At 33.3% G+C, this 26,246-nt stretch overlaps 1 protein-coding gene across 4 annotated transcripts; it reads right to left on the bottom strand.

Annotated features, from left to right (window-relative positions):
• Positions 1-31: 31 nt before the first annotated feature.
• tars1 (threonyl-tRNA synthetase 1) lies at positions 32-24,781 on the bottom strand. Of its 4 annotated transcripts, none has more exon segments than NM_001122786.1 (19): positions 32-555; positions 3,106-3,220; positions 4,636-4,708; positions 4,803-4,907; positions 5,090-5,190; positions 5,279-5,356; positions 7,660-7,797; positions 8,429-8,591; positions 12,578-12,744; positions 13,045-13,143; positions 16,481-16,627; positions 17,188-17,266; positions 18,115-18,179; positions 18,294-18,411; positions 19,083-19,204; positions 20,194-20,317; positions 22,643-22,833; positions 24,228-24,293; positions 24,606-24,738. In NM_001122786.1, coding segments are annotated over 19 exon segments (2,157 nt in total). In that variant the 5' UTR covers positions 24,663-24,738; the 3' UTR covers positions 32-406.
• Between the last annotated feature and the right edge of the window lie 1,465 nt (positions 24,782-26,246).

The following is a 26,246-nucleotide window of genomic DNA, read 5'->3' as shown; positions in this document are numbered from 1 at the left end:
TTAAGTAATCACAGCACAAGTGAGACATAAAATTGGAAATATTTATTTTTTATTTCTTTAACACATCAGGATCACTTCCAGACATTACTGTCATTTTTCCTTATCCACATACATCGACAGAAAAGCCTCTTTCCTCTAACAAACAACTATGGCTATGTGACGAATAAGCATTCCCAGAATATTTAATATTACAGTTGATTTGAAAGCAAAGTATTGTAAATCAGATCTACAGACTTTAGGACAACTGACTGATTCATTACACAGTATTGTCAGTGATTTAAAAAGGAAGCCCCTGAATAACACACTGATCCAGCTGAGAGGTTACGGCTGATCTAGAGCACCACATTGTTGCCCAGTGGTGTGTTGAGTTTATGGCGTGTGAAGTAAGAGTTGAGGTTTGTGGAGATCAGAATTCTTCCTCTGCGTTTCGGGTTCTGGAGGCTTTCAGCTGTTTGAGGCGCTCCATGCAGTCCGTCAGACTCCTCTCTCCGTGCACCTTGTTGTCACGAGTCCTAACATTCACTGTGTCGCTGCTCTTCTCCTTCTCACCCACCACTGTCATTGAAAATTGTGAAAGGTAAGATCACAATTAATCCACGATCACTTTATGCATCTGCAGCTGACGGTTTTCTTTTAAAAGAGCTGCAATTAAATGGATTATTCACACAAAAACAATTGTTTCAGTGTTTGAGTTTCTTTTTTCTGTTGAACACAAAACTAAGTGCTTTAGAAAAGTGTTGGAAACTGGTAACCATAGATTTTCTAAGAATTAGTTTTCCTACTATGGAAATCAATGGTTAAAGGTTTCTAACATTCTTCAAAATGTCTTCTTTTGTGTTCAACAGAAAGAAAAAAAAACACTTCAATAACGACTGCTACTTGTTTAAAACAACTTGAGAATAAGTAAAAAGTGAGTAAATTTTCATTTATTGGTACACTATCTTTTTAAGAGTTAACTTGTGAATTGGAAATCAATGTATTATTTCCGATGTGTAACAAAACTTGTATAACATCATATTAAAACTATCACAACAACATAATTTTAGCATGTCAACAGGATGCTGGTGAATTACAAAGTAGTGCAAACATAACATATTCACTATGGCCAGATGCTTTGTAAAATTCTGCTTTTTTTTACCACTTTAAATTTTCCTGTGCTCATTTTGTCATTGTGATGAAGTTAAAGCAGTGTTTCCAGGAAGTTTGTTTCAACAAACAGTGCCTTCAACATCTTTTTATTTAATTTTAGAAAATGTAATTTTCTGTGAGTTTGTGGAGTGCTTGCTTTTTAAAGAAACAACTATACTGGTGACCTTTACTTTGTCAGTTATAAAATAAATATACGGGCAGATAGTTACAATGTTTGCATAAATTGATGTTGGTAAACAGGAGAACACCAAGATTTTAAAACTGTCTAAACCAGGGGTGTCTTGGAGGGCCAACTGCAATCAGACACACCTTAAGACCCCTGTATGCTGAAATACTATAAAACAGTGGTTTCTCAAGCTTTTTTCACCAAGTACCACCTCAGAAAAAATTGTCTCTCCAAGTACCAAGGGCAGTATTGAAATACAGTAGCGTAGTTGGCCTAGTAAAGCAGCTACAGCTCTCCACAGATTAAAAACGTGTCAGATGAATTACTATTATTAAAAATATTAATTAGTGTCAGCCATTTAAACATTATAAATAGTCTGAACATGAACACTGTGCTGTGCTTGTATGTAAAAAACAAACAAAACCAAAAAAAACCCATCAACATTTAAACTAAAATGTGCTGTTAATAGTAAAAATGGTAGGTTACTGTTTATAAAAAGTAAAAAAGAAAACTCCTGTACTTAAATTAAAAGTATTAACATATAGTGGCAAATTCATCAACACCTGGAAATGTTGCCTGGACCTCATAAATATAGGCTATATGTCATCATATTCATATATAAATAATTTGTAATAAATTTTGAAATATATGTAGCATTTACATATGACATATTTGATTCCTTCGCGTACCACAAGTGGTACACATACCACAGTTTGAGAACCACTGCTATAAAATACACAAGACGTGTCACTCGTATAGTTTTGAATGGGAAAAAGCCATTCAAATATTTCACTATTTTCATTCACCATATTTAACAGCCAATATGATGAATGAAGCCCCGCCTTCTAGTACAGGAGCCAATCATCGATCACTATAGACTGACGATTCTCCAGGGGAGGGGCTCAACTTAGACGTAGTTTGACGTAGCAGTTTCTGCAGATTTTGTTCGATTTAAAACGTTTAAAATTAAACTAAAGAGACATCTGTTGCTTAATATTACTCGTGATTCCAAATATGAAATTTAATAGTAAGCTTGGCATAAAATGTTGGAGAATTTGATGTTTCCCCATTCAAACAGAATGCCCAAGCACACTGCCCGAGGGGCGTTTCAAAGACGGCCGCTGAGTGAAATGACTTGCCTTAAAGAGACTTTGGTAAACTTCAAACAAAATTGAAAAAAGAACTGAAATGATGTAATGTAATTTTCGGCCGTAACAAAAAAAGAAACATTGAGTTTGTTTCAGCACTCCACCAAAGCAAAGTTTTTGGGGGTGTTTGTATTGATCCTAAACACCTTTAAGCTACCATTGGGTCAGTGACGACAATGCAATCTATGAGTTTGTTCTTAAACTCTGCCTTCAATAACTTACTTCGTATTCTTGTAGTTCATAGTTAGGTAGGAGGAAAACATCCAGCACAACAACACCAATAGCAACAAAAATACACTAGAGGGTTGAGTAGCAGCGCTGGTACAGATGTATAGATTTTAAAAGCACAAACCAGACGAGCACATGAGGGTTTTGTACGGTTCGGAAACAGTACACCGTCACTCAGCCTTTTTAAACTTCTTTTTATTGTCAAACGAAGATCGAAAAATAACTTTGTTTGAAATATACCAAGGCCCTTAGACAGGTAATCAAGGTCTTACTAGGCTTGCCAGAAAAAATCCTGGCAGGTGTGTTGAGGAATGTTGAAGCTAAACTCTTCCCGACACCGGCCCTCCAGGACTGAGTTTGGGCAGCCCTGATCTAAAGGGTTTTCTAAAAAAAAAGTTATGTTGGATCACTCACCTAAAATGAAGTTGTACTGAGCTAACTGAGCATTCCTGATCTTCTTGTTCAGAGTACAGCCTGGGTCCAAGTCCACATCCGTCATCAAACCAACTTTGTGGAACTCCTTTTGTACCTGAGAGTGACAAAGGTTTCTAATTAATTAATTAATTCTAATAACGGTCTTGTAATTCATGTTAGAATCAGAGCTGACAGACACCAATTTACTCTAAACTGTGAGCAGCATACACATTAATGTTTAACATGCTTATTATAGAAGAACAACGTATGAAATTATTAATGAGCAAATATATTTACAAACTGATTACAGCACATTAAGACAGACAGACAGACAGACAGACAGACAGACAGACAGACAGACAGACAGACAGACAGACAGACAGACAGACAGACAGACAGACAGAGAGGTTTTGGGACAATTTTCACATAATAGCTAACCTGCATATCAGGCTTCGGGCCTAGTTTAGAAAAAAAACTTTTTCAAAAACACTTAATGAGATCTAATGCATGCGGTCCGGAAGTGCCAGTGATGCCTTGCACATAGAGATTTCCAGCCACGTGCAATGGAGAACATAAAGAGAAAAATTGCTAATGGCGAACTTGGTGAAAAAATGCTAGAGGAAAGGCAAACTTCTGGTCAATTTTTTAAATACTGACAACTTTAAATAATGAGCCTACTACTTATGCACAATGCACAACTTGTAAATTGAGTAAACTCACTGTGGACCACATACCGCTTGGATATAGATATCACTTAAAGAAGTAACACTTACATAAAAAAGACTCCAAACATTTCTCTAAATTATTCTGATAAAAAAATAAAATGAAATGAAAAAACATCAACTTTCAATTGAATACATATCTGGTCTATTTTAATAGCTGTAACAGTATACGCTGTTTTGCAGAAAAAAGACATATAGCCTGTGCGTCTTGGGCCAGGGCTTAGATTTAAGGCTTGCTGCAGGGCTCTAAACTAAATATTAAATCTTAAAAATTATTTTTTTTTTTTATTAAAAACACTTGTGAATGAACTAAAAGCACTAGATGAATATGCTAATTTACATCATGATCAATTTGTATTGATCTATTTAAAAAAAAAAAAAAAAGGGAGGAAGTGTAAAAAAAATCGGTATCAGAATCTGTCAAAAGTTTAATAAAATAAGTATCAGCCATAAAAAAGTGCACCTTTTGTAAAGCAATGACAATAAAGAGAAGGAGTTATACTAGGAATACTATTTAATTAAAAGTGAAATAAATTAATGTAATTAAAATTTAATAAGCAACAATGCACTTAACTGATCAAGTGTAAAGGCATTGTAACAATGCTACTAAATATTTACATCTCAAGTAACCTTTTTCATTAGAATTTTCTATTCATTAAAGAATACGACGTAAATTTAAACTAAATTTCCACTAAAATATCAATCATAACATCTGTTTACAACACTGACAATAATTCAAAATGTTTCTTAAGCTAAATTATCAGAGCTAACAGCTACTAATGTCTGATGAATAGTGAGCAGAACTTACTCTCTGGGCGTATTCATCACAGGTGGGTCCAATAGGAACCACCATCACCTGACGCGGGGACAACCAAAGTGGCCTGTGGGAAATAAAATCAGGCGTATGTTTTATGCGAACATACAGCAGAGTTAGGAATAAATATCATCATGTGAGAGCCTTCCTATTAACCGTACCATTTCCCTCCATAGTTTTCTGTCAGGATAGCGATCATCCGTTCCACTGAGCCCAGGATGGCTCTGTGGATGATCACTGGTCTCTTCTTGTCATCACCATCATGACTGAAGAGAGATGAGGTTTAAAAGATCAACAACGTGCAGTGCAGTAATCAAATAGAACCACAAAATGTCACTGTTGTACAAGGAACTGAAATCAAGCCCCTGGATGTTCCTTCAGGCACTCAATTTTATTGATTACACTCATTATTGTACACAGGCTGTAATGTTTCACTGAGTAAACACACCTTACAAATGTGAGATTGAAGCGAATGGGCAGCTGGAAGTCCAGCTGAATGGTGGCACATTGGTGATACCTGCCGATGGCATCCTTTATCTGGATATCAATCTGTACCACAGAAAAAGACAAAATAATTGTGAGGATAGTCATTTATGTTACAAAGTGTTCAGGTAATTCTTTATTCATTTGTTTGTACCTTTGGTCCATAGAAAGCCCCATCACCAGGATTCAGAACCCATTTCTCTCCGAAATCATTCAGACTGTTCTCCAGTTGCTAAAACAATAAGAGCTTAATGAAGTGATGCTAAACATTCACAATTAATCATGAATATTGCAAGAGGTATTGAACACTGATAAAAAACACATTGTTGCACATTGATGATATGACTTGTTGGTGGTAAAATTACAATCTATTTAAATTATGGTTTAAAACCTTGGATTTCATTGGAATTCTTCTGAAAAAAGGCAATATTTTTATTCAGAAATGCATTGAGTTTTTCAAATGTAACAGGGTTCTTGCACCATTTTAAAAGTAAAATTTAATGCTTTTTAAGACCTCAACAAACATAATTTAAGACCCCAAAATTTTATAATTTCTTCGGAATAGGCTACTCAATTTAATGCTCTCGCTAGATTAAAAAAAATTGTGCCTGGTCACAGTATGGATAACCAACAGTACCTGCCTTTTGGGTGTCTGGTGGTGAAATGAAACTGTTGTAGCTGACTGTGGGGTGGCATCTGAACTAGAGCTGTAATCAGGCTGTAAAAGTTAGGCCCGATAGAGCCTGAACGCGACAAGTACATTTTGATTGACAGCTTTTTAAAAGCCTGAACCCGTTTGTAGCCCGACATTATCCAAATGTGCACATGCACACAGCTCGTTTGTCTTTTCTCATGAATGAGTCGCTTATATGGGTTAACATTACTTATTCATAATATAGGCTACAGGCCAAGTTGGGACAAAAAAATAAAATAAGCCCTCTGTAAGATCTTAACATCTCAACACTCTAAATAGGCCTGGGTACATACACTTAGCCTTTAAATTGGCCAACGCACCAATAAAAATAAGTCTTTCTTCGCAAATGAATTAAAATAAATGATAAATGATGACGGATATTTGGCACTAACGAAATTAAGATAAAGGCTCTGTGAGATTTGTTTTGCCACTTCACTTCACTATAAGGCGATGGTGAAGCTGAATAATAAAATAATGCCAGCATCAGCCTGTATACTCTGACTACATTATGATTTTATTAATATTTAGTTATAATATGAAATTCTTTACTCATCAAGATTAGGCTATGTGTTTTTGTGGGTGAACATTATTGAATCCAATGTAAATGGCTTTAGTGCAGTCCTGCGCTCACTGAGCGGCACTGAACACCTTATCACTGCTGCTGGTACTGGCCGGGATGCACTACTGATCTGGCTAATTTAGCATGTTTTGGGTAGGATTGTTTGTTCATCTTCCACCAGTCAAGAACATTCATTTCATTTTCCATGATAGCGGTTCAATGTAGCGAGTGACCTCATCATGTTCCCTGTCAGCTCGCTGGACACTGCTCCTTAGTGCTCTACCGTAATACGCAGTGTATGAGCGGCTAGAATGACTGTTTGAATTAAACTGGCGGCTGGCCTGACCGTTGACAAAATTCGCTCTCTTTGACATCTCCGTCATCATTTGTTTCACCTTTGCAGAGATGGATTTCAATGTTGAAACAAACAATTTGATTACTTCCTTGCGCTAATCGAAATCACATGACTGTTCATTTACTGCGCGAGCCCAAGCCCGGCACAACTACGTCTAAAATTATAAAAGTAAATTCCGACCCCAACAAAGACTATCAGCTCTAGTCCGAACTAGTAACATTGTTAGGTCGAGCTGCAAACAATGCAAGGATTAACCTGGACCTGCTATGACTCGCTGCTGCAATGTCCCCCCAACATAAGCGTCTGTACTCTGTAGCCGACCTACCGTAAAAAGCTAAAAAATCATGGAGACTGTCATTTCTCTCTTGTTTCACACACACTAAATTAATCAACTATTAGATGTTTTACAGTGGACCACTGTGCTTCCCTATTGTCATTAAACACACCAGCTAAAAATTTAATACCTACAGCCACTTTACGGTAAAATTTAAAACATTTTAAGACCTTTATTTCCCGGATTTTAATTTTAAGACATTTTAAGACTTTTTAAGGACCCGCGGGAACCCTGTGTAAATATTTCAATAAAACAAATTATAAAAGGTAAAAAAATATTCTTTATAATTTTCCATTTATTAAAGAAAAAAATTTTTTTAGAAGCAATCTTAGAACTTAGAACTAGTACACAAAAGAAGTGTATACAAAAATATTGATTAAGGGGGATTTTATTTCTTGAGCACTGAATATTTTTAGAATAAAATATGTGACGGAAGTTATGACTTAATATAACTGTTATTTACTTTATTTTTGCAGCCGTGCTGAACTTAAGAAAATTCCGTTAAAAAACAAAAACAAACATTACCTCAAAGAAAAAACAAATGTGCTATCAGCTCCAAAATTGAGAGTGATTGAGACAGTAGTGAATTTTACCTTCTCAGCCTGATCCCACACTTCAGGTTCTCCTAGAAACTTCTCAGGCCTGGTGGAAAGGTTGAGTTTAAATGTGAAGCCAAACACATCATACACCGTACGCAGGAAGTCCAGACAACCTTTGATCTCAGACTCAATCTGACAGGGGTAAGAGGGGAACAAAGAATAAACTCCTGATTTCAGTTTAAACCAATTCATAAGCTCATAAAGCAAATGCCTTTAATGCACTAAAAAAGAAATGCAGGATTCTAAAACATTTAGATCGGTAAATAAAAATAATAATTATGGATCAAAGATAATTTAATGACATAATAATAAAAAAAAAAAAAATATATATATATATATATATATATATATATATATATATATATATATATATTTTTATATATATATATATATATATATATATATATATATATATATATATAAAAATATATATATATATATATATAAAAATATATAAATATAGATTTTTTTATTATATATAAAATTTAAATATTAATACATTATCATATCTGTTGTGCTGAATGTTGACAAAACATTATTTCGTCAGTATTTGACAAATTTTCAACAAGTTATCTAAAGAATAAAGTTGATGCTTTTATTGCATTGAATATCTTTCTCTGTATATAAAATCCTATTTGTACATTTGTACTTTTTTATTATTGCAAATGGTACAATTCATCTTTGCCCTAAATTCTTAGCATTTCAGTGTTAACACTGAAAACAACAAATGACAAAAAGCATTGTTCATTCAACAGTAAAACACCTGGTCCATCGAGCAGAAGATGTGAGCATCATCTTGTTGGAAGCGTCTGACTCTTGTCAGGCCAGTCAGAGCTCCAGACAACTCATTACGATGCAAAACCCCAAAATCAGCCAGACGCAGGGGAAGTTCCCTCCAAGAACGTGGCCGGTGGTCAAACATCAGACTAGAAAACAAAAAAACAACTCTGAGAAATCTTCTCCTTACCAAATCTTCTTTACCAAACATGTATAATTCAGCAACACTGTCCTGCCTTTTATACAAACAACAATATGTTAGTAAAGATTTGTTCGTTACGTTTGATGTCACATATCAGTTTTTAATTCAGAAAACTATATTCATTTGCCACAAGCAAATTATACTAATGTACAAGTATAATGTGTTGGAATACTACTGAAAATAATAATTTTAATATTATTTTATGCATACTGTAAGATGGTCAGAGTGATTCATATGTTAAGAATCATTAGAAAATTGTTTTAGGAGATACCACAACTCCAGATACTGTAGTTACACCATGAAAGATTACTTCAACGTGTGAATGTTATGAATAACACAGTGGTCGAAAATGGCTAAGGTGTGTCTGTGTCTGAAAGCTCTAAAATGCTGTCTTTTGATGCAGTATTCTAAAAGAAAGGTATCAAGAAATGTCTGAATCCAAATTCTGCTTCACATCCTTTCTCCGTAGATGCTATATTCTGATCATATTTTTAAGGCAGTCTATGGTTGTGTCAGAAACTGTCTACAACTCGAGTATGTACTACACGACCGATAGAAAAGTACATTCTATTAGAGCTGCTCGATTATGGGAAAAATCATAATCACGATTACTTTGTTCATAATTGTAATCACAATTATCAGATTATCAAAATTATTCGCCCTCCTGTGAATTTTTTTACATATAAATATTTCCCAAATTATGTTTAACAAAGGGATTTTTCACAGTATTTCCTATATTTCTTCTTCTAGAGAAAGGCTTATTTGTTATATTTTGGAAAGAATAAAAGCAGTTTTAAATATTTTGAAACCTATTTTAACAGCTCAATATTATTAGCCTTTTTAAGAAATATATAATTTTTGAGTGCAGAAAAAACTACTGTTATACAATGATTTGCCTACCCTAAATAAGTCTTTGAATGTCATTTTATGCTGAATAATAGTATCTTGAAAAATATCTAGTAAAACATAACGTGCTGTCAACATAGCAAAGATAAAAGAAATCATTTATTAGAAATGAGTTATTAAATCGGTTTTGTTTAAACTGTGCTTTAAGAATCTTCACTGTAAGAAAAAACACTTCAGCTACAAAAGTCATTCAGTCAAGAGCAGTGAAGGATTTTGTCCATTTGTTTTTTGATTATTAATAAAGACAGTTGGCCACAGAAATATTGCAAGCTGTCACTTTAAGAATAGTGCGGTTCTGATATGGTTTCTCTTTCACATGTCTTTTGATTCTCAACTTGTTTGTTTATTACACAAATGAGAGTTAATATGAATAATCCTTAAACACCTCTGACACAAATGTGCATGTATTTAACCATTAAAGCGCCGACATTAAGATGGCGTTAGATGTGTGTGCTCTGCTGTCCGAGACTAAGCGCGAGCCTGTCCGAGGCCATATCCGCGGCGTGCACACACACACACAACAGCTTTTAAAAATATGAACAATGCGCATCCCGTGCTGCAAAAGTTACATAACAGTACATGCTTTTAGTTATTTTCACATGGAACTGAGCTTTGCAGAGCAACAAATGTGTACAACTGAAAAGGGGGCCGTATATGATGGAATAATAGTTTATCTCGATTAATGATTTTTCATAATCGTTAGAAGCCAAAATCGAAATCGGATTTTCGATTAAATGCACAGCCCTAAATACTATATAATATAAATATGAGAAGTCTGAATGGAACTCGAACATACTACATCCACCATTTGTCATAATCACACAACCTACCCACCTCAGTTGCGTTGCTTAACTCCCATTCATGAATTATCTTGTGTGGAATTATGGCATAGCGTATAATCCATTGTAAGTACACTTCAGAATCTTGCGAATATAGAAAGTCATCATGCTTCTTGCCTACTGTTTTTCAAATTCTATGAATTTGATTATACTACTCATATCACATACTGTTTTTTACGTACTATATAGAAGGCAAGTATGCAATTTCAAACACAGCCTATGTGCACTTCACTGCCCTCGGTATTCCATAATCCTGTGCATTCCATTTGTAATATTTGAACTAAATAATAAAATAGACTCTCAAAGAGCCATTTTAGTCATTTTTGTAAATGTATGTTTTTAAAAAGTTATCAATTTTTTTATGAAATTTCGAGAAGTAACTATTGGGGTGAGCAAATATAACTTATAACTAGGGCTAGACAGAATCTGCAGATATTTTTTCCTGTTTCTGCATAGAATTTTGTAAAAAAAATCTGGATTTATGCGAAAAGGTTTTGGGAGTATCACAACTAAAAAAAATTTAAAATAAATTAATATATCAAATAAAAAAAAACTTCTTAACTTTTATTTAATGTTTACAATACAAATTCAATTAGATCCGCTTAATTGGTAAACAAAGCAAGTCTCACAAAGGCTAATAATAGATTTAAAAACACAGAAAATATTACTAAAACTATATTGTAAATAAATCATATGAAAATTTTCATATTAGCCAATAATATTACTGAAATTAATTTAAAAACTAATAAATATAATTTAACACACATTTACAAAAGTAAATGTATAGACTAAATGATGAATTAAAAATCTGCAGATTTCCACACGCGTAGATTCAGTGTGGGACTGCTTATAACCAAAGCTTTCTCATGTTAGTTGTATGTGATTAAATCATTACGCTGTCTCAAAAGTCTGTTTGAAATCAGGTACCTTTGTGTAAAAAGGTGTAAAAAGGTGCCTTTGTGTTAATACGCTGCCTTAAGAGTCATTGGGCCCTACCATACAACCGGCGCGATATGGCGCAAGCGCAACGCGCAACGCAATTGTTATTTGCTACTTTCAGCTCGGCATTGCGCCACACTGTTTAAATAGCAAATGCATTTGCGCTCATATGTGCACCCATAGGCATTCTGGTCTAAAAAAGCAGGCGTGTTTTGGCGTGTTGCTATTTTGAGAAACTGTAAATAGTCTGTTCTTTAGACTATAACAAAGTTGGTCTATTGTCTGGCGCAAAGTGCGCCTGGCTTACACACTACACACAAAATGTAGAGCAATACGCAAATATCTTTACATATGAAAAAGATATAATATATTAAGGATATAAATAATAAGGATATATATAGGATATAAATATAAATTATTAAAATATTACAAAACATATTAATCTCTCATATTAATTTAAAAACCACTGCCTTTACTTTCTTCATCTCGGGAGGCTTTTTCATTAATTCAATTTGCTTTTGTATAATGTTATTATTATTAGCAGTATTATTTATTATTTATTATATCCATATTTATATTTGTTTTATTAAAAACAAGCTTAGATTTGCCCACCTGTCAGGTTTTAGACAATATGTGGTAGAGCAGGTGTATTTAGAAATAACTCAGTATTTTGACCACACTTCGTTATTATTGTTCATTTATTCGTTTGCTGGAAATAAATGAAATTTAGAAATAGTATTGAAAAAAATATTTGCGCTTAAACTAAATTAATTATTTATAGGCTAACTGATATCGTGCGTTAAGGTTTCCCTATCCACGAGAGCAAAAGCGAAAGTGAACTTACTTTACGTCATGTAAATATCAAATGCGCTTATGGCGCGACGCAGCTGGCTCTTAAAGGTAATGGGAGATGAGACTCTGATTGGTTTATTCTCAAAACACACCTATAACTCATTAAGAAAATAAACTCAACCCTTTTAGACCATGCGCCACGGCGCAAAGCAGATTTTCCCGTCCTTAAATTAGAAAATATGAATTATGACACGCTCTGAATGCGTTTGCGCCCTGCGCTTTTCGTTTTGCACATGGACCGTCAAAATAGAGCCCATTGTCTGATTGGTCAACAAGTCAGCACCCTAAGCTTTTGAACGCAGCCTTAGTTTCTCAAGTCAGGCTTGGATCTGAAAATACTAATATTATTTATTTAAACGCCATATGTCACAAACGAACAATTAGAAAGATTACATACCAATGTCCAGGGCAGTTCATAGGCTTGAGGGCAAAGATCTCCTTCTCCACCTCAAAGGAGAACATGTTTTCGCTGTAGTGCTGCCAGTGTCCTGAGGTTTGCCACAGTTTACTGTTGTAGATGTTTGGTGTGACCACTTCCTGGAATCCTCTTTTCCTGTATTCACTCTACATGACAAAAAAGTACCAAAGAACAAGAAAACAGTCAGTGAAAATGCATAAATATTCAAGCGGTTAGCCCACGATAATTAATGGGGTCCTTGAAGTGGACCAACCTATCCATTACATGGTCTACTGAACCATGACTTCCATAAAATGCAATTTAGCATATCCTAATAGACCTTCGCAAAACCCGGCTCCACTTCGCACTCTTGTTGTCTTGCTATTGTAAATTTTTTTAATGGATGATTTTGGCATAGTAGTAGTAACAGAATGATCTATGAATTTAAAATGTAGAGGGAAACTCACCCTAATAAACTCGATCAGCGTATTATAGATGTATGCTCCTTTAGGGAGAAAGAAACAGCTACCCGGGCTCAGGTCGTGGAAGAAAAACAAATCTTGCTCCTGGAAAGACAAAAGGAAAGAAAGAGAGCAAGGGTAGACATTAAAAGGTTAGAGAAAGAATTATGCAGATCTGAAATGTATCTGAGAATACAGATAGATACAAAGGGGAAGAAAAAAAAAGTTCAAATGAGCAAGAGGAAAAAAAACAAAACAACAACAACAGGACAAATGGCTGATTACGCTCTTGCTTTTGTTGTGACAAAGTGTTCCCTGTGCAGCCATCAGTGGGCCCATGAACAGATGGCACATTAAGGAGACAGACATCTGCCTTTTTATGGGCTCAGTCCCCGTTCTCTCCCCCTCAGCCCACCTATCAGACCTGTCTTCAGTCACCGTACCGAGACTCCCCACAAGGAGCATCAAATGAGCCCGAGTCATTAGCACACTGAGGCGTCCACATGTCCACCATTGTGAGCAGTTTTGTCCCCCAAATGTTCGGTGGAAAAAGCATTTTTGTATTCATTTGTCCACAGCTGAATTCTAATTACAATTATTTGCATACAGTAAAGGTGATCATAGCATCAATTTAGTATTTTACAGTCTGAGTGTTTTAAAATCTCTAAATTATATTAGGTTATATTATATTATATTATATTATATTATATTATATTATATTATATTATTGTTTCAAAAAGTCATTACTTTTATTAAGAAAGTGGACATTCAAATAATCAAAAGATGAAGCAAAATTACTAATGATATACAGAATTGTATGATGAAGGCAGCTCTCTGCCGAAGCGTGTAGTTTAATTTATTCATTTTTTTAAGATTAGCCATGTGAATAAAGGCTTTTAAATATTTTTTCCACATCTTTCGAGAGAGAAAAAAACATCTTTTAAGCACTTTCTAGGTGCATTTTCAAAAAAAAATTCCAGCACTTTACAGGTGTGGCAAACTATATATATATATATATATATATATATATATATATATATATATATATATATATATATATATATATATATATATATATATATATAATAATTAATCACATTTATATCAGATGTTTTTTGTTAAAATATTTTTATAGTACTGTATAGTATATGGGGAGAAGAGCTTTCAGTCGCTCTGCTCCCAAACTCTGGAATCGTCTTCCTCCCTGACATGTGCAACATTGACTCTCTCCTTCTGTTTAAATCCAGACCTTAAACTCATGGGTTCAAAATAACTTACTCTTTATAACTGCATTCTACATTCTGTATTATGTCCTTGGATTTTATCATCTTTTTATATTTTTATGCTGTCAGTTTATTTTTGAATTACTGAATTGTGTATATGTTGTACGATTTTTAATTATTGAATTGTGTATTTATACAGGTTATACAGTGACCTTAGGTTTCTTTAAAGGCCCTTTAAATAAAATGTACAGTTGCAATCAGAATTATCCCCCCTGAATTATTAGCCCCGTTTTTTTTTTTCCCAATTTCTGTTTAACAGAGCAGATTTTTTCAACATAATAGTTTTCATTAATCATTTCTAATAACTGATTTACTTTATCTTTGCCATGATGACAGTAAATAATATTTTACTAGATATTTTAACACACTTCTATACAGCTTAAAGTGACATTTAAAAGCTTAACTAGGTTAATTAGGTTAACTAGACTGTATAGGTTGATTAGGCAAGTTTTTGTACAACGATGGTTTGTTCTGTAGACTATTAGAAAAATATAACTTAAAAGGGCTAATAATTTCAACCGTATAGTAGTTTTAAAAAAATTAAAAACTGCTTTTACTCTAGTCGAAATAAAACAAATAAGACTTTCTCCAGAAGAAAAAAACATTATCAGGTATACCGTGACAATATCCTTGCTCTGTTAAACATCATTTGGGAAATATTTAAAAAAGAAACAAAAATTCAATGGGGGACTAATTATTCTAAAATCAACTATAATTGACTCGCATTTAGTGTTGTTTATTTGCATCTTAAATGTGTCATCTTTAATCCTATATTAACTTTTATTTCCATGCATGGTTCACACATTAAGTTGTAAAGACCATCCATTTTGTTTTCTCCCACTGCTTAATCAAAAATGTGCAGAAAAAAATTAACTAAACATAGAACAGATCACCCTACAGGCACATGTGCTGATTTGAGTTTTAATTGCATGCAAAAAAAAATTAATTACATACAAAATGTATCTTTATTTATATTATTATCTATTAGTAAGATAAATTATTATAAAAGCAAAACAATTATATTTAAACAGTTTTAAGCACTTTGTATAAAATATAAGCACTTTTAAAACACTAGACTAAAATTCATTCATTTTCAAGGATTTCCAGCACCTCACAAACCCTGTATTGAACTTTCTAACAATTTATAAATCCTGATATTAAAGAAACGAATCGCTGATGTATACAGTGCTCAGCATAATTGGGTACACCCCATTTAGAAAATGAATATTTTTATCCATTTCTCAGTGAATATAGGCAATGTATTTTGGTGCATTTAAACAAAACAGAATTAACATTATTAAAATAATTATTAATTCACCAAACATATTTAGAAATTGAAAGATAATACAACTAAATTCAGGCTTAATTTAGCAAAAAATTAAAAAAATAAAAATTACAACATACAAAATTTCAACTAAATTTTTCCTATATTTGCTTCTCTTGATTTTTCCTCTTTTTTTTTAATTTGTATTTATATTTAATAACATATGAAATTGGCTGTACTAGTTTTTGGACCGTTTTTGTAAGTTATTTTGTTAGATAAGTTCCAGATTTGGCTTCAGTACTGACTAGTCCAGGGGTGGGCAAACTCAGTCCTGGAGGGCCAGTGTCCTGCACAGTTTAGCTAAAGTCTGCAGGACACTGGCCCTCCAGAACAGAGTTTGTATTAATTTAAAGATAAAATTGTGAGGGGTGTACTTATATATGCAGAGCACTGTATAATTTTTTCAAAATTCCCAATGAATATTAACATGTAAACTTTTTTAAATTTTATAAAAATATCTTCCACATTAATAGTTTCACATTATTTAAAAACTCTTCCAACACCACACGTTTGAATGAGTTTTTTTTTTGTTTTTTTAAAGTATGTATGAGTCAGTAGTGTGTTCCATTAGTATATTTAATTCCTGTCACCCAAGTATTTAGATAAAGAAACATTTACATAATCTATAGGAGAGGATTATAGCTTACAAAGCATTCTGCATATTTTGGGGGGGCAATGCGTGAATATATTTTTCTTATATTTTAGTCATGTGCTTCTACATGCACCTACGTCAATTTATGAAACAAATCTCATTGACATATTTCAGATAAACGGAATACTGATTATGTACAGAAGTAAGCATGTCAATTTTCTCATTTCTATATTTACTATTTACCCGTCCTAGTTTGCGATGATCCCTGTTCTTGGCTTCTTCCTGGAACTTCTCCCATTCCTTCAGCATCTTGGGATCAGGGAAAGAGATGCCATAGATCCTCTGAAGGCTCTCCATGTCAGCTTTGCCCTCCCAGTATGTAGAGGAATTCTAGGATGAACATCATATACATCACTTGGGATTATACTTTATGCTGTTAGCATCACATGTCTGATGTACATGTGGGGGGGGGGGGGGGGGGGGGGGGTGGTGGTGGGTGAATAAGTATTGTGAATAAGTTGCACTTTAAAATGTTGGGTCACACTTTTCAACAAGGCTTCATTAGTTTGTTACTTATTGTATTTACTAACACATGAACTAAGAATAAACAGTACTTATACTGCATTTATTCTTCAAAGTTTACCATTTACTAACGAATACTTAAAATTCCAATTCATGCTTGATGATATTAGGTGATGAACTGTAAGTTGATGTCAACTAACAATAAATAACTTATTTCCATTGGTTAACATAAGCAAAAATGAATAAATACTAAAATGAATGAATAATAATTTAACGAAAAACAATAATTAATTCACAATTCATCATGTACACATTTCATTATGTTGGTAAATACATTAACTAACATTCTTCTAATATAACCCTATTGTAAAGTGTTGCTAAATGTTGCATGGATATTGAGGAAAATCAATAAAAATGCAATTGCATACCTTGTGGATCTTCATGGCCTTGATTTTTCCAGTATTTCTTACATGAGGCCCTCTGCACAGATCAATCAAGGGTCCACACCTACAGCAGAATATATTTTAACAATGCATTTAATAAATAAAATTCAGTCATATTACAAGTTTCATTATTATTTAAAATGTTCACTCTCTCTCTCTCTCTCTCTCTCTATATATATATATATATATATATATATATATATATATATATATACATATATATATATATATATATATATATATATATATATATATATATATATATATATATATATATATATATATATATATATATATATTTTTTTTTTTTTTTTTTTTTTAGAAACTGCGGATCTACAGAGGCTTCAATTCGCACAGGCTTACCAAAATTGGACAATAGAAGATTGGAAAAAAGTTGCTTGTCTTAAAACGCAAACTGGATTCTGAAATATGCAGCAACAGCGTGAAGCTATTATGTCAGTTTGAACCAAAATCTCAGAAATATTTCCAGTACCTGGTTGCCATGAAGATTTAAGGCAGTACTGAAAGCAAAAGGGGGTTAAAACTAGTACTAGTAAGGTGTACCTAATACAGTGACCAGTGAGTGTATATTTACATTGTATTTTGAAATGTAATTTATTCTTGTGATATTTAAAGTAAGAAAATGAACTATTGAATTTTAAGCATTATTTATGTCAGTCTTAAGTGCTCAGCATATCCATCAAAAATATGTTAACATGCTGGTCAAGAAGCTTTACTTATTAAGCATGTAAAAATTACAAGACTATTTTTCCCTTGACAATGTAAGTCTTAAAAAAACCTGACATTTAGATCTTCAGAACAGAAACGTAAAAACAGTAAAACTAAATAACAATAATAAAAAAAAACATACACATAACAAAAGGCATACTTTTAAGCGATTAAAAACCATACCTGTACACTGTAGTGGTTGGGGTGGTAACCTTTTCATTCAGGATCCTGCACTTGAACTTGTTGTACTAGAGGAAAGAGAGACGCAGATTTCACTGGTCTGAATTTCAAGGCACTCGGGTGTTAAGGGTTTATTCATAGCATGAGCTTATATTCCTTTCTCAGAGAAGAGAAGCACCTACCTTGAACATCTCCAGCAGAGTCTCCTTCTTTACCTCTAGCCTCTCAAAGGGCTGCTTCTCTTTGATGATCTTCTTACACAGGTTCTCCAAACAGGGGAAATCATTACTCGATACACCTCTGCAAACCAGCAGGTGAGGAACGGAGCGGATAAAGAAAGTAAAGTGCAAAGGTTTCATTAAAAAAAACATAAGCTCTTCTTAAGTAAAAAAAAGTGCAAAGGAACACCAAACACCTCACAGATGTCACCAACTAAAAGAAACTTTTTCAAGCCGCAGTCATATTGTATGAGAAATGCAAAATATGTTCAGAAAGCTACCTGTTGTGGACCTGACAGAGCTGCACTACCAACCCATCAGTGAAATTACCAAAATGAATAACATTTGCATAAATTGCCTTTCAACAAGTAAATTACTGCATTTATTAGTTTCCTTCGTGTTTATTTAAAGCTTTTGCGCTGATGCCGGTCAGATTAAAGGTCAAGTAATTGTTGAAAGGAATGAAAAATACATTAATAAAAAGAACAAAATTATTTATTTCTTGAAGACCTACTAGGCTGCAGATTAATTAATATGACTTTCAAGCTCAGACTGACATTTCTAATCAGCGATTGGTAAATGGAAACAGCAGTGACCTGCATTAGCATTGATAACCGAAGTAATGAGAAGGATATTATAATTCGACACCTGTAATCTACTGCTTAATACTACGCTTCAACTAACTTCCAATCTAAATCATTCTCAAAAAATAAATAAACATTAAAAAATGAACTGAAAATGTGTTTGACTTACTCATTATCAAGATACATATCATAGTAAAAGCCATTTTCGATGGGTGGTCCGTAACATAGGCAGCCACCATAGACTCTCTCCATGGCCTCTCCCATTATGTGAGCACTTGAGTGCCAGTAAACCTAAAAAGAAAACATTATGTACATAAATATAATGCAAGTATTATCTGAATCTATAGGACATTCTACCAGAAATGTATATTGTTACTTATAAATTATGTAACAGGGTCTGACCTTTAAGCTTGTCTTTTTCAAAAATCATACAAAAACAAGCACAAAATCATATAATTGAATGAAAGAGCGCAACCTTGATCCCTGTCAGCTTCAAATTAATGTCAAGTCCTTTGAGTCATAGCCTTAAAGGTGTATTGCATTTATTTTATGTTAAATTTAATGCAAATATGACAGGACTGACTGAAACAATGGGACAATTAAAGAGTTCAGATGCAAAAACCTTTAAGTGCCATCAGAAATTTTCTTTTAATATTAGCATTTTTATTAGGCTCCTATGTCTTGATTCAGTAATTCCACATTTATGGCAAAAAATAGGTTATTTTCATCACTTTTAATAAGAAATAACCAATAAGAAACATAAGAGGCTGAGAAAAATGCTCATTGTAGAAGAAAATTCCAGATGGCACCTAAAAGTTTTTGCATCTGAAATCTTCAATTGTAAATTTATTTGTATTATTTATTTGTAGAATTTATTTATCAATTCATGTTTTTAATCAATTGAAGCGAATGAAAACAACTTAAACGTTGCTATTTCTCACAATTTTTTTTTTCTCTTAATAACAGTTTTTAGCATAACAAAACTATAAAAGCTGTAGGTTGTTGGCTGAGGACAATGGCAGGGTTTGTACATTTGTAAATTGTTTTTAATAAAAAAAACAAAAATCTGAGAACCAAATGAACAACATATTCCTTTACAGAACAACTCACAGAAGTCAACCATCAGTCCATTTCAGAAATTTCTGGAATGAAATACTTTTTAATTCATTGTATTTGGGTTCTTATTTCAAGGGTGGATAAAGTACATTTCTGGTAGAATGTCCTCTACTGTACATGCCAATATAAGTGCTACTTATTTGTTTGTAAATGAATAAACGTACCGCTTGTGCCTCTTCATCGTCAAATTTGAGAAACACTAGACTGCAGTCTTCCTCTAGGGGCCTGTCCAGATCCCATACCCCGTTGTTCACTTTGGAGATCACAGTATTATCAGCAAGGCCTTGACTGTTCAATAAAAGCAAGTAAGTCGAGTCAAATACACTTTTACTGTCATTCCTATTAGATTTTTAGAGGAATTGAGAGTCTCAAAGAAACATACTAATCTAAACATACAGTAGATATAAACAGACAATGACAGAACAAGCCTAAAACTTAAAAAAAATAAATAATAATAATTATAAACATACACATGTGAAAAAATATGTAACTGTAAATATACTGAGTAAATAGCTAAACATGAGATTTACATACATAATATACAGTTGTATTCAGAATTATTAGCCCACCTTTGATTTTTTTTTACTTTTTTAAATATTTCCCAAATTATGTTTAACAGAGGAAGAAACTTTCACAGTATGTCTGATCATATTTTTCCTTCTGGAGAAAGTCTTATTTGTTTTATTTTGGCTAGAATAAAAACCGTTTTTATTTTTTTAAAAGCCATTTTAGGGCCAAAATTATTAGTCCCTTAAAGATATATATATTTTCAATAGTCTACAGAACAAACCATCATTTTACAATATCTTGCCTAATTACCCTAACCAGCCTAGTTAACTTAATTAACCTAGTTAAGCCTTTAAATGTCACTGTAAGCTGTATAGAAGTGTCTTGAAAAATATCTAGTAAAATATTATTTACTGTCATCATGGCAAAAAATAAATAAATCAGTTATTAGAAATTAATTATTAAAACTATTATGTTTATAATTGTGTTTAAAAAAAATATTCTCTCTGTTAAAAAAGAAGTTGTGGGAAAAAATGAACAGGGGGAATAATAATTCTGACTTCAACTGTACATGAGATTCGTGCCAGCGATTTAGTTCAACGTAATTTGCAGTGCATTGTCAAATAAGCGAAGCATTATGTTTAGTATTTGTAGCAATGAGTGATTAAAAGAAAAATTGTCTAGTGAATTAGCAGCAGAGTGTTACTGCAGGTTGCTTATAAAGCCCACTCACCTGTATCACACTAATATATAAAATAAACTTTTCCTTGCTTACTAGTCTAGGTTTCTAATATACCACTGCACATTATGAAGAGTGTGATCTGTCACAGAGCCAAACAGGCAATCCCAATACAAATTCAGGCTACTGAGTCAATAATGCTACGCCAATACATTCAAACAGACAGAGCAATATTTTCTTTGTACTAAGAGGCTTTGTCGTTTACAAAAAGTACAGTTTTAATCTATGTTGGTAACACTTCACAATATGGTTCTTTTACGTAACGCTAGTTAATGCATTTTATAACAATACATTTATTAAAGTATGCTTATCTTTGTTGACCACAGATAATGAAAATAAAGTTGTTCATGGTTAGTTCTTGTTAACTCACAGTGCATAAACTAATGTAAAAAGCATATTTTTTTCTTTTGATAATGCAAAAATAATAATGAAATAAAAAAATGATAAATGCTGAAGTATAATTAATAAATGCTGCACAAGTATTGTTCATTATTAGTAAATGTCAGTAAATACATTTTGTCATTCGTAATTTTTTACAATTACTAGTATCAATTTTAATGAATCATCTTTCTACTCTTAAAGATGTTAGGCAACCTGGTTTTGTTTAAATGCACCAAACATCATTAGCTATATTCAGTGAGAAATTGATAACATATTCATTTTCAAAAGGGGTTGTACTCATTGGATCCTTTTCACAATACTGTTATAACCAATTTAATGGTCATTAGCATCTAAAATCCATAAAAGTTATTCATATTTTAATTAAAAATATATATTATGTACATTTATATGTATTATATGATATTTGTATCAAATTACAAAAATAAATGTAAAAAACGGCTTGTGCAAGCCCTTTGAAATGGAGTGTATATGGGGCAGGACAATAAATTTGAAGTTATTCTCTCTTTTGGCTGCTGTTATCAGTCTCAAACTATTTGTTTGCTTTTTCTGAAAATCTTGATAACACCATAGTGGAGCTTTTCTTTTATTATTTCAGTAAATAGGATTGTAAAAATTCACTGCACCTATTCCCATTCCCTGGACTCTAAGTTTACCCAACTAGGAGGACTTTCTCTTCTGAGAAACCTGGAAATGTAAAAAGTGTCCATTATCCTAAGCACTAGACATATATACACACACACACTGAATGACCGAACACACTGACTGAAGATTTTTTTACAGTGAAAAATACTAAGATTTTGCAGTGTGTATTTGCATAGCCAACACACTTTAACAAGGCAAGCCTGTTTTTAAGCCATTATTTATTGTGTAAATAAATAAATAAATAAATAAATAAAATAAATAAATAAATAAAAAAGATTTCACACAAAATGGGATATCTCATGCAGTTCAATTTAGCCACTAACCTGATCCCACAGGCAACCTGGTAAGGTGTGGTCTTCCAGGACTCTCCATCTACGACTTTTCCATCAGGCAGTGTGATCTTGATGGGCTTGCTTTCTTTTGCTGCTTTCTCAGCCAGAAGGGCATCATGCTCTTCCTTTAGTTTGTTATAAATGGACAGGCGCTCATCAATGTACTGTGGTGGAGGACTCAGCTGTAGAGAAGAAAGTTACAAAAATGATTGCCTTGTTATGCAAACTCTGTCCATTTTTTTAAAGAGTATGTTTTATATAAAATAAAGCACTTCAGCACTTAAAGTCCCCATGAACCAGAAGCTGCGATTGTTATTCTTTTCGTATTGTGATGCAGTTCCTAGAGAAACTGAATTTTAAATAAGCAAACAGAGGGTGTGGCTTGTTTTTTCTACTGGGAGCTGATTGGATGTAGTAAAGTAGGCATTTTATGCAGAAACATCAGGAAAGGAGTTTCAGAAGAGTCATTACAACCTAACAGACTCGCTTTATCTGTTTGTTCTTCAAACTGATAGTTAAAACAGCGTGGTTAAGTATGTTCTGTGGTGTAAAAAAACTAATTACAAATACTCAAATTACTGTAATTGAGTTGTTTTCTCAGAAATTGTTATTTACTAAGTAGTTTTAAAAATGTGTACTTTTACTTGGGTAAATTTTAGTGCAGTATCTGTACTTTTACTCCACTACTTTCCTTAAACCTACAGTCTTTACTTTATTTTTTTCTTGTCTATGGGGATTAGAAAAATCTATCCTGTGATTGCTTTCCAATCAAACTGCACATAGAAATTAAAATTGCATCATTCTAAACAACCTTAAGACATGCAGCCAACTGTTTGGAAGCATTATAAGTGTCCAAGAAGATACTTTACATGCAATGACGTAGAGACTGAATCTCACTGATGACTAGATGATGGATGTTTACTGTATGGCCTTAAACAAAAATTAAATGCACTACACAATGTTGTGTTTACACACACTCCGACACTCGTACAAATTACATGTAAACGCATAAACCTTTCGCAGCATAACTCACTATTCTTGAGTACTTTTGAAAGGTATTTTTCCTCGTACTTTGAGTAATATTAACCAAAGGTACTTTTACCCACACAACATTTTTTGGGCAAGTAATGGTACTTTTACTTGAGTATGATTTTTCAGTTCTTTTCCCACCACTGAGTATGTTAGCCAGGCCCATTACCTCAAAATCACGTAATCTGAGAATAAAGCTGAAAACAAACAGTTTTTTTTTCAGATTTCAATTAAAAATTAAAAGGGCAAAGTCTTTTTTCTAAATGACACGCACAAATGAATTATTCACCACGAATTAGCCACGTAAGCTGACAAAATAATATGGTTAGTTTTGATTTATTGGGGATTTTAATGTTTAATGTTTTTAAAATTATGAGCCCATCCTTTTTGTACTTATGTGTGAAATACTAGTCACAAGTATATTTATTAAACATTTATCTTTCAAGTTTATTAAGATATGCAATACAGTGTGATACCCTACAATAACATTGTAATGTGTTTTTCCATTGTTCAGTGTGAGTGTGTGAAATAAATAATTTTAACAGACCTCAGTCTTTCCACCTGCATCTCCAGCAGCATTCTTGTTTTTCTTCTTTCCTCCATCTTTAGTATTCTGAAAGAAAGGGTGTGACGTTGGCTGTTACTGTTACCTGTCACTCAGTTGTTCATGTCAACAAGGAAAAAAAGCTCAAACGTGTCACTTCACCTAATATGACACAGAAACTAAGCCTAACTGCAGAGCTATAAATAGCAAGAGCATAATAAATCAACTAAATTGTACATAATTTAAATAGATAACATTGAATGACACTTATTAGACTGCGAAATTATAAAAATGCACTATGTTTTGACAGCAACATGCTTTATGTCAGATATGAGACTAACATTAGCCAGTCTGCTAACTGCATGTGCACTGATTAGTTACCTTCTTTTCTTCCATTTTCAGTTCTTTCAATTGATCAGTCACACTCTCATCCGCCATAACTACACGAAAAATCACAAACACGAACGAGCAACACGATCCAATAACTTACAGTTTAGTACAGTCCTTATTCAATGGCACACACGTTTACCGGATGCTAAGGGGAAGCCTGATGCAACGATATGATGCAATTTGGGTGTTGTCCGTGATTGGTGCCTCGCATTGATTGACGTGAGTATAAACCAATCATCAAGCAGAGCATGTCACTTGTGGCGCGGAAAGATGATGCAACGTGATGTAAAAGGTAAGAAAGCGCTCTAATGTATATACGTGCGGTTTTGCATACGTGCAATCAAATTTGATGTAATATGCGGTTTTTAATTAGACTGATGCAAACAGCTTCGTCCGTGCCTACCGCCTTTTTTATTCCTAACTTTAAAGGTGTTTGATTTGCGATGCGAGCTATGTGATCTGGCGGCATCTAGTGGTTATAAACAAGAGAGCGATATTTTAATAACGTGATACAGTGTTTAAATAGCAGCTCCTTAGAGACTAATTATACAAAAGGAATTTGTTTGCATTGAGTATTTATAGCAAATCTGCTGGGTACTACTCTAATGGGGTATACTACTAAGCTAGTGTATTATTTTACAGGCGAGGGACTTGATCTTAAGTGTTTATTTTTAACAAATGAGGATCAAAATGCGTTTCTGGATTATTATTATTATTATTATTATTATTATTATTATTATTATTATTATTATTATAAGTAGGCCTATATGAACATGTGAATTATACCCTCTTCTGATTATGTTTAAGGCAGGCTACTTTAAAAGTCTGTATATTTTCACATGCTCTTCAGAGCTCTGGTGTCAGTGTTATCACTGTGTAATAGCAGAGCATGTAAATTTTCTTCATACCCCATTAAGGAGGATTTACATATTCATTTAGAAAAGCTAATTGTTAAGCATGCCCAAACAAAGCCTACAAACTCAAGGGTGTTGTGGACTTTGAATGCCAGTGTAAATAAGCCTCATGGACTCAAACAAAATTGCTGTAGGACCCCTGGCGCAATAGCTGGAATCGTGGAACCGTGTCATCCAGGGTCTTCGCTTGCTTGAATGCACAATTTTTTTAGCTCTTAAAATTTTATGCTCCTTAATTTTTAAACCCTGTATAAGGACATTTGTCAAATCCACCTACTCTCATGCATTTTTGAAGCATGAACCAAGATAACATAAAAGACAGCACAGAAGATTGATCGTACTGAAAGCAATAAGCTTGAGAGCCTTTTTTACAGGGGTTTCTTTTGTCTGGAGTCAAGGAAAAAAACAAACAAGCAAAAAAAACAAGACCCGGTTACTTTTGATGCTCAGCATTGTCCAATGAGCTGCATATAACTGAGGTGAAAGTTGGGTGAGGTTTCATCCATTGCACTTAAGAAGATGATCGTAGTGTCAGGCAGACTTGAGGGTGTCTGGTAATTTCATGGTCCAGAAAGTGCTTTTTAAGGTTATTGTACTGTCCTCAGTTCACTTAAAAGAAATGAAAACACTCTTCAACACAAATTCAATGTCAACATTTTAGCTGCTAATGTAACGAGACAAGGGCGAAATATTGGAAATATATTGATAAGTAAAAAAG

Source organism: Danio rerio, chromosome 5 (genome assembly GCF_049306965.1).
Source record: "Danio rerio strain Tuebingen ecotype United States chromosome 5, GRCz12tu, whole genome shotgun sequence".
NCBI classification, from domain to species: domain Eukaryota; kingdom Metazoa; phylum Chordata; class Actinopteri; order Cypriniformes; family Danionidae; genus Danio; species Danio rerio.
Note: the sequence above shows the minus strand (reverse complement) of the source record. Positions and strands in the feature narration are given on the sequence as shown.